This window comes from Melanostigma gelatinosum, assembly GCF_949748355.1.
Source record: "Melanostigma gelatinosum genome assembly, chromosome: 3".
Taxonomy (NCBI): domain Eukaryota; kingdom Metazoa; phylum Chordata; class Actinopteri; order Perciformes; family Zoarcidae; genus Melanostigma; species Melanostigma gelatinosum.
The window spans coordinates 25,435,924-25,452,424 of NC_136636.1; the positions used below are offsets into that span (position 1 = coordinate 25,435,924).

Below are 16,501 nucleotides of genomic sequence, written 5' to 3' on the forward strand. Positions count from 1 at the left end.
AAGGGGAGGATCAGAGCCACGCAGTGACGGGAAGCTGCCTTTTTCAGACCACAGCACAAAGGCCAACACAGCTCAGCACATTCGCGAGCATGCTCACCTGCATGTACACACAAGCTCATGTGCACTCACTCATTTCCAAGGCAGCTGACCATGGAGACACACATGGTTTCTGGAAATATACTTGTACTGCATTTGACTGAGCTGAGATACACTCTCCCTCCACACACATAGCCTACAGTACATATTTGCACATATTTGCACAATCGGCGACACTGAACACGCTGCCATTACTTAGTTGCACACACCAGAGATTTATTTATCCTGCTGACACACACACATGCATTTCAGCCCCAGATGTCAACGATTAGGGCCCTAAATAAAGCCGCTCTGCTCTGCATACATATATACGCAGGCTTGTGTAATTCCCATCCAGAGCACACCCAGGGCTCTAGCCATTTAACGTAGCTACCACATCTGGAACCATCATCCAGTCTCACTTGTACAGACAGGAGGGTTGTGGTGCAAGTGGAGGTCAGTTCAGTTCTTAAAAGTGAAGACTAATGGGGTCAGGTTGTTTCCAGAATTTGCTAAATGTTTGTCGTACTAAAGTTTAGGCTTGTTTCTACACAACCCAATTGCCAGAGAAATATGTTGGCACTGTAGGTTTCTACAAACCAGGGGATACGTTACGAGACCAAAAATACATTTCATAAATTTGTTTCATATCGGCCTCATATCACGCTTGCAGAAACGCATAATGCCACGTTGTTCACGTTGTGAAATGATTGGCTAGGTTCAGGCAACAAAACTAGTTGGTTAAGGATAGAAAAAGATCATGGGTTAAAATAATAATGTAACGTTGTAACAACGTAAGCTAGCAACGTAATGACGTAACGTAACAACTAACGTAACAACCTGAACAACATAACTACCGTAAAGATATAATGGCCGCTCTTAGCAGACTTTGTTACGTAACTTTGCTTGTTGTTCTAGCTTGATATGCTGATTGATATTCTTCATTTGCTGCTGCATGTTGTTCGCTGTACTTTGTTACTTGCTCTGACCGAATGCAAAAACATCCACATTCAACATATCTGTGGTTTGCAGATACATTCACACCAAAACATTTTCCTGGCGATTGGGCTGCTACACCAAAATATAGCTTACACTCTCTGATTTGGTTTTAACATCCAGTGGCCTTTCCGAATTGCAACATTTCAAAAGCACCCATCCAAAATTAAGACCAGAAACCATTCTACAATTATTTTTGAGTACACCGTAAATTGCATTTATGTCCATTTTATTTGCTAACATGAAAATCTGAGGATTCAAAGTCTTGTTAGAATTTCCAGCAATTATGGAAGAGAAATGTTGAAGATTTAATTTCTTATTTTGGCCGACAAGAAGTCAAGTTTAAATCTAAAAATAACAGTTTATAAAGGGCTTCAAAGTTACCCCAGGTGGCTGAAACCTCCACATTTGCTGAAAGAACCTGGCAATAGTAGCTAAGGCCTTCCATGCTAGCAGGCACTTGCTTAATAACAAAGAGTTTGTTAGCTATGAATGAGCTAACAGGATAACTAAGCAGCAAACTGTTACCAAGAGGCTTCCTGCCTCTGAAATGGTTGTATAATAAAGTGTCAACCTCATACAGTACGTTAGCTAATGTATAATATATGGAGCTAATGATGGTTAGCAACCAGGATATGCCAGCTAGCTAAGATGCTAGCATAATTTAAACAATTTATCTGTGATAAAATGGTAATTTCCCTATCAAAGACCAATATGGCAGCTATGGGGGCGTTATGTCACCCGGCAGTCTTGAAGTTGTATACACAAGCACTACAAACACTGAAGTAGTAGTACACTGTACATTGCACATTGAACCTACCATGAAATCTGACTTCATCACGGATATAAAACGTAAAATGGATTCATGTTGACAGACTTGCCTTGCTACAGCGCCCCCGTGTTTCAACTCAGTGTGGCTTTGTGTTCCTTACAGTGTTAGGAGCTGACATTCTCTCCAGTTTTTGAAGTTGCCTTAGTAGACTGTGCATGCAATTTTGGCTTTGTGAAGAGTCTATATTTGATCTAGTGCAGCCAATGAGGCATTTGCTTTGTGTGTAAAGTACTCACCATGAGTGTGTGTATTTATTAGTCTCCTATTTGCACAAACCAGAAGTGTCCTCTGCTCCCTTCCCTTTGTGTCTTACTTCATATGGTTTCAAAATATGATCGTACCAAAACCTCTAAACCCTAGAACCAGTAAACTGGGAAAGTATGTCTTACAAGTACTTTCTAGTAGCAAATTTCTCTCAGCAGTACTCACCGCTACCCCTTATATTTTGCACAGCTCTATTGCACCTATATTGCCAGGGAGCATCTTTTGGCTGTAGGACCATAATAGGCAGTGTATAAAAGTACATACACACAGTATAACTTAGAAAATACTAGAAAGTCTAGGTATCTGCAGAAGGGAAACTTCAAATCTTCCTTATGTAATGTCCTTCACACTTCCCTTGTGACTGAGCACAGAGGTTATGCTGTATGCCAGAGGAGATGAATTGACCTGCAGAGACTAAAGTGATGGGGGATCGTAGCTAAGCTGCACTCTCCTCTGCCCTTACTCCCTCTCTATCTGCAGTACATATGTGAACATCCCAAGTCAGTCAGTGGACCCTCACATGTTGTCAAATGATCAACATGTGAATTTAACGCTCAATGTGTCGAATGCCCCGACAGAAGTCCAATGCCTGGCACTCCCCAACCAGTCAGTCAGACCCGAGGAGGACTTTCGGATGAGAGGCGAACTGTCTTGAAGAAATCTGCTGCAAGTCTCCACTTGCCTTTGATTTAGCACTTCTAGATTGATTGGATCAACAAGTACATCAAGTAAGAGCAAATGAATGATGCTTTGAGAGTGTTCAGGGAAGACAGAGGTAGAGATCTTAACTAGGAGTCTAACGTGAAGTCCTCTCTACATTATATTATGCTGCTTGGGCAGAAGCCCCGGCAGCCTTTTGCAGAAGGTTTGCAACATTTTAACACGTGGTCAACGTTTGCGAAACGATCAGGGTTAGGTGTAGGAAATAAAAATACTTAACGTTGTGAAACGGACGCGTTGAGGTGCAGGCAACAAAAAGACTTCATGTTGTGGGCCGGTTAGGGTTAGGTTTATGGATCATTAGGGTTAGAAATGTCTGTTACGTCACTTAAGATTCAGACGTAACATCTAGTGACACAACATTGTTCGTAAAAATATCTTAACATTCAACAAACGTCCCCTGAGTAAAAGTCTTGTGTTTGTTGGACCCATCAACTACCCCTCCCTCACACCTTTAGCGGAGTATTCACTCGTAATGCTACGACCGTTGGTCCGAGCAGCTAATAATCACGAGGATGGGTTTACATTGGAGTTAGTTGGAAGCCCGGTGCATCGCTAAAGCTGGCTTTATGGTCTCAGGACTACAAAGCCTACTGACCAAGTGGCGGTATTTGACGCTTTGGGAATTAAGACCAGGCAGGCGAAGTAACCAGAGTTAGTTTGACCCTCAAAAGCAGAGTGTGTTTAAATTAGCACGAAAGCTGAGCTTTGAACCCTGCAGCACTCCAGAGCCGTGTTTGTGCAGCACAGGGGAGGTTATGTTCGTGTACGAGTGAAGAGACACAATGCCTGAAAGATTTTTCTACCTCTAAAGCTGATGGAAGAAATATGTTGCGTGACCATCCAAACCTCTGTTCACCTGTCAGTGAGTGGAAGCAAAGGTGAAGGCAACAGGAAGAGACATTTAGGAAAAACCTGCTGGGACCTCAGAGGGGTGTATTAGCTGTGGACGTTACATTTCCAACCTCCCCCTTCCTTCCCTCAGTGGCAGAAGTATTACTGTGTGTTTAGTTGTGGTAAATTACGCTATTTTAAATATTGGACTGAAAAAGAAATAATATATATATATATATATGTGTGTATTTTAACAGATGTTTTCCTCTTTCTCAGTGAGTTTTATGCCGTTCAAAAAAAATAAAACACTGTATTTAAGATGAAATAAAGGAAAAAAACCTGCAGATGTCTAAATGTTTTATAAAAGAGAAGTTTAGATTTTGTATAAGATGTGATATTTTGTGTGATTTGTCTACACTGTTACGAAATGAGAAATTGAATGTAATGTGACTGCCAACAGGCATATAACTCATTGAATAATTGATTCATCAATGAATAAATAAACTATTGAAATTCTGGCACACACTTGCCTGGTCAATGCATTTTCTTTTCTTATGTCGATAATCACGATGATAGGAGTTAGTGCTTGAAGGATTCAGTACAATGGCAGATGTACAGTGGCATAGATGGACACAAGATGGTGCTGTCGGTCAACTGCGTGTCAGAACAGGATGCCGCCTTAGTTTATAATATTGATGCAGATCTGGTGATTCGAGGCCGCTGCAGCACCAAATGTATAGCAACACCAATAGTTCTAAACATGATGATCCTGATCTTTAGAAGACAGTGATAGGGCAGAATTTTGAATTTGAACATGACTTACTTTTGTAATATATTTTTAAATGAGCATACATAAAGAAGTTGAACACAATTATTCGTACAGGCACAAATCCTTAAACTTGCTGTTTTTCAGACACAATCAGACGACCATAGCTATGGTTTGGATTATGTTAGAATTTGTACTAATAGAAAGCAATATGAATATCAAAAATATGTAGTTATTATTAAACTAGAGCCAAGTGGCTTTTAAATACGTTTGCATAGGCGAGAATTTCACAGACATCTTTTAAAAAAGAAAGTTACTTTTACTGAAGATAACACATGATGGTATGTTCAGGCCATCACATTGATTAAGCTTTGTGCAAAAACAATAAGTGGCCGTAGTAAAACAAAATGTGTGGGGTGAAAATGCTTTTTTTCAAGTTAATATGAAATAAAATGTAGGTTTTTATCGCTTTTATATTTTTGGGAATATATCAAAAATAAAATTTGAACTCTATGAAACCCTACGAAGGTCAAGATTTCCAAATGTATCTCCTCCTACAATTTAAACTCTCCAAGCTCCACTAGAATTGACACGGTCACCACAACTTTTATACACATTTTTGAAATTATTGTTTTGTTATTCTCATTTTCACGCTCTCCAGTCATTCTCAGTGTACGGTTCTATCAGCATATGTATGCTACAGTGATATCACATGGATGTGTAAATAGTTATATCCCCATAAATACAAAAGAAAAAAACGTCAGCCAAATCACACATAACACAATAGTGAACAAGACTGTTGGCTTTAGAAATCTGTTCTGTATCGGAATTGGTGATCAGGGGTAAAAGAAATAATAATATAAAATAATAGTGAATCAAGAGAAGAATATAAGAATGATATTTGAATATTTGTATCAATATTATATTTATTTTTTTACACAATAATAAACTGGAAGCATAGGCTAAATGTCAAGGCTGTTCACTAATTTGCAACAACACCTTCGTGAATTGAATTCAAAACCATGAACCAAACCAGATCTCAATAAACAAAGTTTATTGCTTGTTGTTAACTTCAAACTTTACTGAGTAGACAATACTATATTTCACAGACAGTGTGAAGGCTATTTGGTCCTGTTTGTTTGTTTGTTTGTCTGTTGTTTACCAGGATATCTCAAAAACAACATAACACACTTCAATGACATTTGGTGCAAAGTTGGGCCATGAACAAGAGAACACATGTTTTGTGATGGGAGAGCGCCACCATGAGGACTTTTATAAAACACTTCCTGTTTTGGCTGAGAACTCCTGAAACACGAGGTCTCAAATCACACCTAGTTTTTCATGGATTCCTTCATTAATAATGAATCTGACCAAAACAGAGTTTCTGCAATTTGAAATGGTTCATATTCCATCAGCTGTGTCTTCACTTCACCAGAAAGATGAATGTTGAATCAATTTATACACAGCTTATTCATATTTACAACTATTGTAAAATAAAGACTTGACATGTCTCTGATCTTCGTTGTGAATTTGTATTTGGTCTCACACTTCACTCACAGCCATCAAATACTGTTCATAAGTCCTTATAAGAGTGTGATAGTAGCTTTCATACAATAGCTAATAACTTACAGTGCTGCCACTTCACTTAAAACTCATAAAGTTATGCTATAACGTGTTATTGATGTTTGTAACACATTATTTCATTTCAGAAGCGTAGAAATTATAATCTGACACGTAGGAGCAGTTCTCTGTGTGTCTGAATCACTGAATAAAGTTATTGTAGTTATAATGTGCTGTGTAACACAGGACTCATATTCTTCTTTTTGATGCGTTCTCATTATTACTACGAATATTAACAGTATTATTGTGATTATCGTCATTATCAAAAACTTGTAAACAATCATCCACAACTTCCCCAACACTGACAAACTCCCATCTGCTCATAAACCATTATATTCATAATTTGTTGACAACAAGGCAGAGAGAAAGATAAGCAGAAGGAAAGAAACACACACAGACACAGACACACACACACACATACACACACACACAGACACACACACAGACACACACACACACACACACACACACACAAACATCGTTGTCACTTTGACATGGAGGTATAAAACATCATGAACGCTGAACTTATAAAACATTATTTCCACAATGTTTTATTCTTTATAACCTTAAGAAGAGTTTTATGAAGCCTTATGAATATCAAACAAAGAAACAACTCAATCTCATCAAACTTGTGCTGCTGCTGGAACTCTTCTCTGGCTGAAGGAGGAGGACAGCACACACACACCTGTTCACTTCATCAATCTCTATTCATGTACGTTTCCACATGTGTCTTCTTCAGGGGGAGCAAGAACACTTCTTCTTCTTCTTCTTCTTCTTCTTCGTCTTTGGGGTTTTACGGCATCAATTACGTGGCATTGCTGCCACCTCCTGGATCTAGATCAATACTGTGCTATCTGCATACTACAACCTTTTTATTAAATCAGTGTTATCGTCACACTAATGTGTATGTTCACGCTGTTTGTTTGTATTTATTATTCTTTCCTTTTAGTTTATTAAATACTTGTAGTCATCACACAGCAGCAGGATCGATGTGTCTCCACAGTGAAAGAGGCGTTCTGCGCATTTTACGCACGTGGCACAGCCTCGTAAACATCATTAATTAGGCCTTCATTAATTATTAAATCTCTCATCAAGACCAGCGAGGATGTAACGGTAGTGACCTGACCGCAAAAACATCTGGAAGACAGCAGCCGTCCTCAGGACGAGCCCATCTCCACCAGAGCTTTCGGGACATTTTGATTGTATAAACCTAAAAATACTCAATTTGCTATGGATAAAAAAAATGAATGTTATATCCTATCGATTGTTGTTGCTGCTTAAATTAAAAATCGTTCAATATTTGCAGCAGAGACAACACTTTTACGTGTGTTATTTTACCACACGTGCTACAGTATGACTAGGCAAGGCAAGGCAAGTTTATTTGTATAGCACATTTCAACAACAAGGTAATTCAAAGTGCTTCACATAAAACCATTAAAAGCATCAAAACATAAGGCAAAAGAAAATGAGATTTAAAAACAATTAAGAACATTCATTGCATTAAAACATTTTTAAAAAATTTAAAAAAATAAAAATAAAAATAAATGTTGAGGTTGTGTCGTGGTTCTGTGATGGGTGCAAGGCTTATGTCTGATTCTAACTCCAATCGCTCTTCGCTCCCACTATCAACTGCTCTTCCTAAATTTGAATCGATGTCTCCCTGAGACATTACACTGCACGCAATCAACCACATCTGGAAAAGATCTCTGCCGATCTGCGTTTTATAGTGTACGCCTTGCACGAACTCGGTCCCTGGAGGAAATGGTGATATATTGTGCAGTCCTTTTACTACAGTAGTGAAATGCAGGAAATTGATTAATATATTAATTGAATGTGGTTCAATTAAAGGCAGCAGCAAACAGAAAAGTCTTCAATCTTGATTTAAATGAGCTGAGGGTCTCAGCAGACCTGCAGCTTTCTGGGACTTTGTTCCAGATATGTGGAGCAGAAAAACTGAACGCTGCTTCTCCATGTTTAGTTCTGACTCTGGGAACAGAAAGTAGACTGGTCCCAGACGACCTGAGGGGTCGGGATGGTTCATAAGGTAGCAGCAGATCAGAGATGTATTTTGGCCCTAAACCATGCAGTGCTTTGTAAACCAACAGTAGGATTTTAAAGTAAATTCTTTGTTGGACAGGAAGCCAGTGCAAAGACATCAGAACTGGGGTGATATGATCCACCCTCCTGGTCTTAGTGAGGACTCAAGCTGCAGCTTTCTGACGGACTTTTTACAGAGACCTGTAAACACACCGCTACAGTAGTCCAGTCTGCTGAAGATAAATGCGTGGACAAGTTTTTCCAAATCCTGTTGAGACATAAATCCTCTAATCCTTGATATATTCTTCAGGTGATAGTAGGCTGATTTTGTAATTGTCTTGATATGGCAGTTCAGGTTGAGGTCTGAATCCATAACTACACCTAGATTTCTGGCTTGGTTTGTGGGTTTTAACATCAGTGATTGAAGCTGAGCGGTGATTTTCAATTGTTCGTCCTTGGTACCAAAAACAATTACTTCTGTTTTATCTTTGTTTAATTGAAGAAAATTCTGGCACATCCAGTTGTTGATTTGTTCAATGCAGTTACCCAGTATGGGATTATAGTCCCCTGGTGACATAGTTATGTAGATTTGTGTGTCGTCTGCATAATTATGATAACACACTTTGTTGTTTTCCATAATCTGAGCTAGTGGAAGCATGTAGATGTTGAACAGAAGAGGCCCCAGTATTGAACCTTGGGGAACACCACATGTCATTTTAGTCAGCTCTGATGTGTAATCAGCTACAGACACAAAGTATTCTCGGTCCTTCAAGTAGGATTCAAACCAGGTAAGTGCTGTGCCAGAGTCCCACCCAGATTTTTAGTCTTTCTAGGAGTATGGCATGGTCGACTGTGTCGAATGCAGCACTGAGATCCAGTAACACTAAGACTGAACTTCTGACATTGTCTATGTTTCAGTGGATGTCGTTGAAAACCTTAACAAGAGCAGTTTCAGTACTGTGGTGCTGTCGAAAGCCTGACTGGAAAACATCAAAGCAGTTATTTACGGCCAAGAAGTTGGTTAGCTGTTGGAAAACCGCTTTTTCAATTATTTTAATGGGACTAGTCGTCTGATTACACAGAGGAGACGATCATTACGCACAGACAAGAAACACTGAAATTCATCATTCAATTCACTTAAACTGAAATTGAAAAACACCATTAAGTCAACACACAAGCAACAACAACTGAACATCTGTTACAGGCTGTTGTTGCATTGCACATCACGTCAGCCTCTTTCTGGCCACTCAGTGTTTCTTAAGCTGCATTCATGGTCCAAAAAACATATCTAGTTCTGTTTAGTGTTGCTTCATATTGAGAAGTATATATAGTAGAGTAACAGTCCAACATTTTGGGAAATTAACCACATAAAGCAGAAATATACACATGGCATGGCTTGATACTATAATATTACTTTATTCTAGTAATATTGTGTCTGATGAAGACAAATGTTCATGCAAGAGTTTGGATCAAACATCAGCAACAGAAACACAGACGCCCCTCTGAACGTGATCCTTGATTATGGATCCTGTCGGCCAGTTGATGTGATAAAGTCCAGATTACAGCAACTACAAAACATAGTTTGACACTGAAAATACAGCAGGAATATAATCTTTGGTAAAGATGAGGACATCCAGGAGAAATATGAGGAAAACATTATAAATTGAGAAAATGACATCATTGAATTCAAGAGGTCGCATAATGAAGGAGGAGAAATCTCTTAAACACAAACAGATGAAGGTGCATTAGAACGCTGGAGGTTCATTGCTTCTTTTTATCAAAATGCAATTCCCAATCAGGCAACTTTCCCTTTGATGAAAAGACATTTCCCTTCAAAATGTAATTAAAACAAATACTGACAGTTTGCTTCTGATAGTTAAAATAAATCAGCAAACACTTGTGACCCATTTGCCAACATAATCATCACATAAATACCAATTTTCTGCCAACATTGATATTTGATATAATGTTAAGCATTTCTTGCACACGGTCATTATATTGCCTTCATTTGTATTTTGAAATATTCTTATTTCCGGGTTACATGTTGTGCTCTGCGTCTCGTTTTAAAGGAAAAAACTAAAAACGAAATACGGCTCGTTATTGACTTTGGTTCTGTGGTTTTTCCGTTTTTGAATTCAGAAACCAAAAACAGAAATACGACCGATCATTTCTGTTTTCGGTTTGGAACGAAAGACCAGAATACCATATTTTGTTTTTTCCGAATTAACGGTAAAACAGATGACTAAAACGTACACGGACCCATATGATTGGGTCCTTCTGGTATGTCATTATCAGTCGTTCTCAGGTCGAGGCTTACAACTGACTGGGAGTGAGTTGACTTGGGGGTCTTAAACATAAAAATAAAGCGTTAGAGCTTTTGAACTCTTGCATATCGGACCAATAATTGTCTTCATGATGCAACGATGGTACAAGAGAAATAATGGAAAGCCAAAAAGAAAAGTTTTATTGAAGCACAATTTTGAGCTGCTTGTACTTTACTTGAGTTATTCCATTTCATGCCACGTTTACTCCACTACAATTATTCACTTAGATACTTATATCAAGATTTTACAAACAAAACATTTGATCAGTTTATAAAACATGAAAGATACACATTGTTACAGATTGGCTTTTTTATTGAAATGTATGCTTTTTATTGAAATAACTGAAAATATTAATCATTTACATCTTTAAAATTCTTAAATATATTTTCATGGTCGACCGACAAAAGCAGTGAAAGCCTCACATCAGCACTCTGAACTGGTTTCCTCAGCGTGTCTCTGCATGACGTATACATAAAGTTATGTCACTATAAAGACAGCAGGCTGATGATGCTTCTCTACCTCAAACACATTGTTGGAGTATTTGTACAGTGTTGTATTGCTACTTAACTGGAAAACTTCGTGCAGCATTCTGAAACTGATCTGAAAGCCGTCGGACAGTGGGCGGTACCTTCGGGACATCAGCCAATCAGCGCCGCGTCCGTCAAAAGAACAACTGGCATTAAACTGGAGAGTGCCCCGGACTGAGGCTCTCGTGAGACTCTCTTTCTTCGTTGGCACTTCGTGTCGTTCCGTCTGATATAACTCCTCGGTGTAAATGAGCGACTGGCAGCTGGAGCCCGACCCCCTCTGAAAAGGACCGACATGACGCTGCTGGACGAGCGGATCTGGTCGCTGTTCAAGCGCCACTGGCGGCAAACGCTCACCTACTGGAGCGCGTTCTTCAGCTTCGGCCTGTGCATCGCCTTCCTGGGACCCACCGTCCTGGACCTGAGGTGTCAGACCCAGTCCACGCTGCAGCAGATCACCTGGGTCTTCTTCTCCCAGCAGTTCTTCCTGCTGGTGGGCAGCAGCCTGGGAGGACTCGTCAAGAAGACGTGAGTGGGATGTCCTGCGGTGCGACAGTGTGCCTACTCCACCGTTTACTGATCTTATCAAATCTAATGGATTGTAATATTCCCATAGTATTCTTATTAAGACTAATTGTGTGTGTGGTACTTAACAGAGACTTTATAGTTGTGATAGTATGTCAGCTCAACACACATACGTGACATTGTTTAATCACCTTGATGGGCTACTTCATGACTTATCATCTTATGAGAATTTCTTATTTCAAACTGAAGGAATGTTTTTGGGTTCTCAGCCGGCTAAATAATTATCTTTTCTATACGCTTTATCTGCGATTGTTTTTATATAATAATAAATCAAATTGGATTTCTGTTGTTAGAGTTTATAACAGATTGTATCCAACGGGGAGTAACAGGAGAGCATACTGTACATGTATGTGTCTGTGAACGACAATGTTTGGAAGACAAAAGTAATGTACGGTAGAATTGTTTGGTGTTTGGTGTAATAAAAATGATCTATGGTCATTTCTATGTTGTGTCACCTCCAAAAGTGCAAGCCCAGTTTGTGGCAAAGACACTGCAATAACTGTTTTAGTTTTAATATATATTTAAAGGGCAAAATATGTTGATTTCGCAATTATTTGTATTGTTTGTTCACACAAAGCAATGGTGTCTGTGGGACACCAAACAATGAGGAAGTGAAGCCAAAGTCAACAAAAAACTGAGTGAGAGAATAACATAGTTTAATCTGGCATTCTTAAATGTGCCAACATACCTGTATGTAAAAAAAAAAAAAATAATGTATATATTTTATTTTAAATTTTTTCAAGTCAGTGAGAAATATTCCTATTTGTTTTGTAAAATACGTACACCACAGCACGAGGCAGGGGCCATAGCAATTTTGTGGTACTTTAAAACCTGAATTACATACCTGGCAGGGAAGAAAAGCTTTTGTAACAATATTTAGAGCAGGGATTCCCAAAGTGGGGTGCGCGCACCCCTGGGGGTGCGCGAGCTGCCTCTAGGGGGTGCGCGAGAGGAAAAGTGTAATGGCGGTCTGATGGTGTAATAATATTAAATATTAAAAAAAAATGTAATTTAAATTTAAAAACTGTCAGGTGGGACATCTGAAGCTATCAGTCGTAAAAGAGGAGAGGGACAGAGAGAGAGAGAGGAATCGGAGGCGAGGGGAACGGAGAGGTGCGTTGTTGGGGAGAGACCGGGAGAAGAAATCGAGCCAGAGTCAGGAAGATGAGACGGCGCAGACTGGGAAAAAAAGAGGAAATATGATGAAAAGTATGTGTCTGGGCTTCACTTGGATTGGCAACGCAGATTGCCCAAAGCCACAGTGCGTGGTGTGCAGTGAGGTTCTGGCTAACAGTCTGAAGCTCTTATTTACGTCGCCACCTGAACACCAAGCATGCCAGTGCAAGTCAAAAGCCCCTTACATTGTTTATATCGAATCATTGGAGGAGTTACAAAACAGCCAAAAACAACTGGAGTCTCATTCATGTGTTGGTCTATAAATGACGCACTACGGGCTTCATATCTGGTTACAGAATAGCGAGAAAGGGGCTACCGCACACAATCACTGAAGACGTGAGCTTGCCAGCTGCCAGAGAGATGGTGGAATGTATGATTGGGGAGAAAGAAGCAAAAACGTTGGACATGATCCCGGTGTCCAACAACACTGTGTCGCACCGCATCGATGCTTTGTCCGAAGACATCCTGGCTGCATTAGTCGCTCATTAATTGTAAATTAAATGTGATAATCTGCCTCTGAGCCTGTGCGTGTGTCCTCACATCCGTGTTGCTCTTTAAAAGTGACGCCTTGTGTCACTGAAAGTTATTGAAACTTTGTTGCAGTGTTTCAGGGCGTTTTCACACCTTCAGTTCGTTTGCTTTGTTCCGATTCAGGGATTAATATGATACAATGTTGCAGTTGCCCCTTTGTTCGGTTTGTGTTCACACTGCAACATTTAACAGCGGACTAAATCTTGTAAACAAATGCCACGCGCGAGCAAACTGTTCTCTCATTGGTCCGATTCTTATGCGGCTATGAAGGCTTAAAAGGCTCTGTTGCTTCTTTTTTTTAAATTTTTTTTATTAAGGGGGGGGGTGCGCGAACCCGGTCGGGATGTAGAAGGGGGTGCGCGGCCTAAAAAGTTTGGGAACCGCTGATTTAGAGCATAACATAAAAGTGAAAGAAAATCAATTTGAAAACATGACATTTTCTCCTTTAAAAAAATGTAAAGTTTGGTTGGACACATGAAGACAGCCCTGACCTTGAGGTTGAATACTGGATCTGATTGACGCACCGTATGGATTTGAAGTATTTCAATGACCACTTTGAGCCTTTTCACTTCGAAGGTTAGACTGTATTCTAAATTTGACTGGCAAATGCACAACATTCAAACGACTCACCGGTTGTTCCAGGTCTGTGCCTCACCTCGCACATTGAGGACCCAGTCAACCGCTAATGTGAGTGTGTGAAGTGGACAGGGACACATGGGTGAGGTCAGGTGTTTCTGCCATCAACGTGCTCTGTTAGACAGACTGATTGGACTCTCGGGAGAGAAAAATCATCTCCTTATCTTGATTGTACCAAATACTTTGGTAAATTTCAAGGCAGTCTAAGGCTGTCGAGACATAATCACTCAAAATAAAATCTGTCAACCGAATGGCAGCACTCGAAGAGAAGCGAGAAGGCAGGATTAATCATCTGGGGACCATGAATGTCTCTCACAAAAGTTGTGCCAGTCTGCTCTGTCCAGTAGATGTTAAGATATTTCACGGGATAATTCAAAAACATTGACCTGCTGGCGGCGGTAGAGGAAAGGCTAGACCAAGTCTGTCCATTCTCTGGCGATAATGAATGTATGTACAAAATGTCATGGCAACCCATGCAATAGCTGCTGAGATATTGTAGTCTGGACCGAAGCGGTGGACCAACAGACCTCTGATGATTACTGCTGCTGACGACATCCACACACTTCACTCACACACTCTGGTTGAAATGTCCCGGACAAACTCAAAGTTATCTGGGACAAGGTCAAAAGGAGAGCGGAAAGTTGGCAGAAAAGGAGAAAACAAGGTGAAGATAAGGTGGAGCTGTGGTAAATATGAGATCACGGGGCAGCAGACCATCAAGGTGACTTAACTGCAGCGACAATAACAAGCTGGAAAGTCCCGGTTTTAGTCAGCCTGGTTTGAGTTACGGTATTGGAAAACGTAATCACTGACAACAAGAATATGGTTTGTAAGTAAAAGATACATCATTCCAACTGAAGCTAGTAAAGTAACGCTCCTGTGAGTGACAGTCTGAATATGGGGGTGGTCTTCTCTTTTTGTCTCCTCCAGACTCCCGTCCTCGCTCCTAGCCCTCTTGTGCTGCACTCTCATCATCTCGCTGGTGTTTGCCGTCATACCCCTGTGTAACCATGTGCTACTGCTCGCTGTCGCCATGGCGATTGCTGGCTTAGCCATGGGGGTGATTGACACGATTGCCAACCTGCAGCTGGTAAAGCTGTACCAGAAGGACTCCGCCATCTTCCTGCAGGTCAGAAGAGGGGAGCGAAGGAAGGGGTGTGTGTGTGTGTGTGTGTGTGTGTGTGTGTGTGTTCTGTACCGCTCAAGAGAAAGTATCCGAGGATGTCACTGTCTGTGTGTGTGTGTGTGTGTGTGTGTGTGTGTGTGTGTGTGTGTGTGTGTGTGTGTGTGTGTGTGTGTGTGTGTGTGTGTGTGTGTGTGTGTGTGTGTGTGTGTGTGTGTGTGTGTGTGTGTGTGTGTGTGTGTGTGTGTGTGTGTGTGTGTGTGTGTGCGCATTATGCAGTAACATATGTTTAGTTCCTTCTGGTTAATTTACTTGATGATGACGTAAAGAAACTACAGAAAGTTAAAGCTGCACGAATGAATATTTTTATTTTAACAATAGGTCACATGACCTATCTATAGCGTTCTTTTAGCATGTTGCGTTGGTTGACTGTACTGTTGCTTCGGTCTCAGTGCCCTCATCTGTTTTGCACCATGGGCTCCAGGCTGAAGTCAGTCATTGACAGCAAAGTATTTTGCAACAAAGTATTAAATATGAAGAACTTATTCAATATTATGTTAATTTTCCCAATTAGTTTTGGTACCCTGAAATGTGGGGCCTATGTATAACAACGGTTGTAATTATATTCCCCTAATGTCTGCACTGAAAGCATACACTAGTTGTTTTATTTCAAATCCATTGTGGTGGTGTACAGAGCCAGAGAAACAAAATAGTGCCACTGTCCAAAGACTACAATGAAGCTGACGGTATAATCATAAGTCTATGTCCACGTCTCGCTCCCGCAGGCCTTGCATTTCTTCATAGGCCTGGGAGCTCTGGTGAGCCCCCTGGTGGCCGATCCTTTTCTGGCAGAGGACTGCTGTGTCCTGGGTGCCAACTGGACCGCCAACTCGTCCTCGTCCTCTCCCTCAGACCTACAGCACCTCCGCAGCAGCCTGGCCGGGCACGGAGTGGCGATAGGCAACATCTCCCAGTATCCTCTGCACACCGATGGCGTCGTCGTTACGCGGGTGTCGTACGCTTTCTGGATCATGGCTCTCATCAATGTGAGTTCTTGTCAGTATTACATGTGTCATGTGATTGATGACACAGAAATATGTACACCGCGTGCTAGTATAAGTATACATTTGCCTCAAATGTGTATTACCTGTGAATGGGTAAATGACTCTTGTACAGCTGCTGGTTGGCAGGCTAGATGTGAAACCAGGCGTAGCTGCGTGATTTGACTAAGAGTAAAGATTACTCGTGATATGCAGCATCCTGACATGAAGAGGGTTTTCTTTTGCTGAGAATCACTAATGGTTTCTCTGTCCAGTTTTGCAGGTTTCGCAACTAATGGATGATTACAGTTAGAACTAGGGACACAGCCTATCTTAAGGCCACATACAGATGGCTCCTTGGACCAGGAGGCCAACGTGAAATACCAAAACTCAGCCACATAATCACAGAGCAAAA

General features: G+C 40.6%; 1 protein-coding gene across 1 annotated transcript in view; it reads left to right on the top strand.

The window, feature by feature from the left end:
• Window positions 1-11,290: 11,290 nt before the first annotated feature.
• Window positions 11,291-16,501, top strand: part of mfsd4aa (major facilitator superfamily domain containing 4Aa) — a gene marked incomplete at both ends in the record, with an annotated part of 98,024 nt that continues 92,813 nt past the window's right edge. Inside the window, 3 exons of the mRNA XM_079296919.1 lie at window positions 11,291-11,523; window positions 14,854-15,052; window positions 15,832-16,092. Of these exons, the coding sequence (XP_079153045.1) occupies window positions 11,291-11,523; window positions 14,854-15,052; window positions 15,832-16,092 (693 nt within the window). The remainder of the gene's footprint in view (window positions 11,524-14,853; window positions 15,053-15,831; window positions 16,093-16,501) is intronic.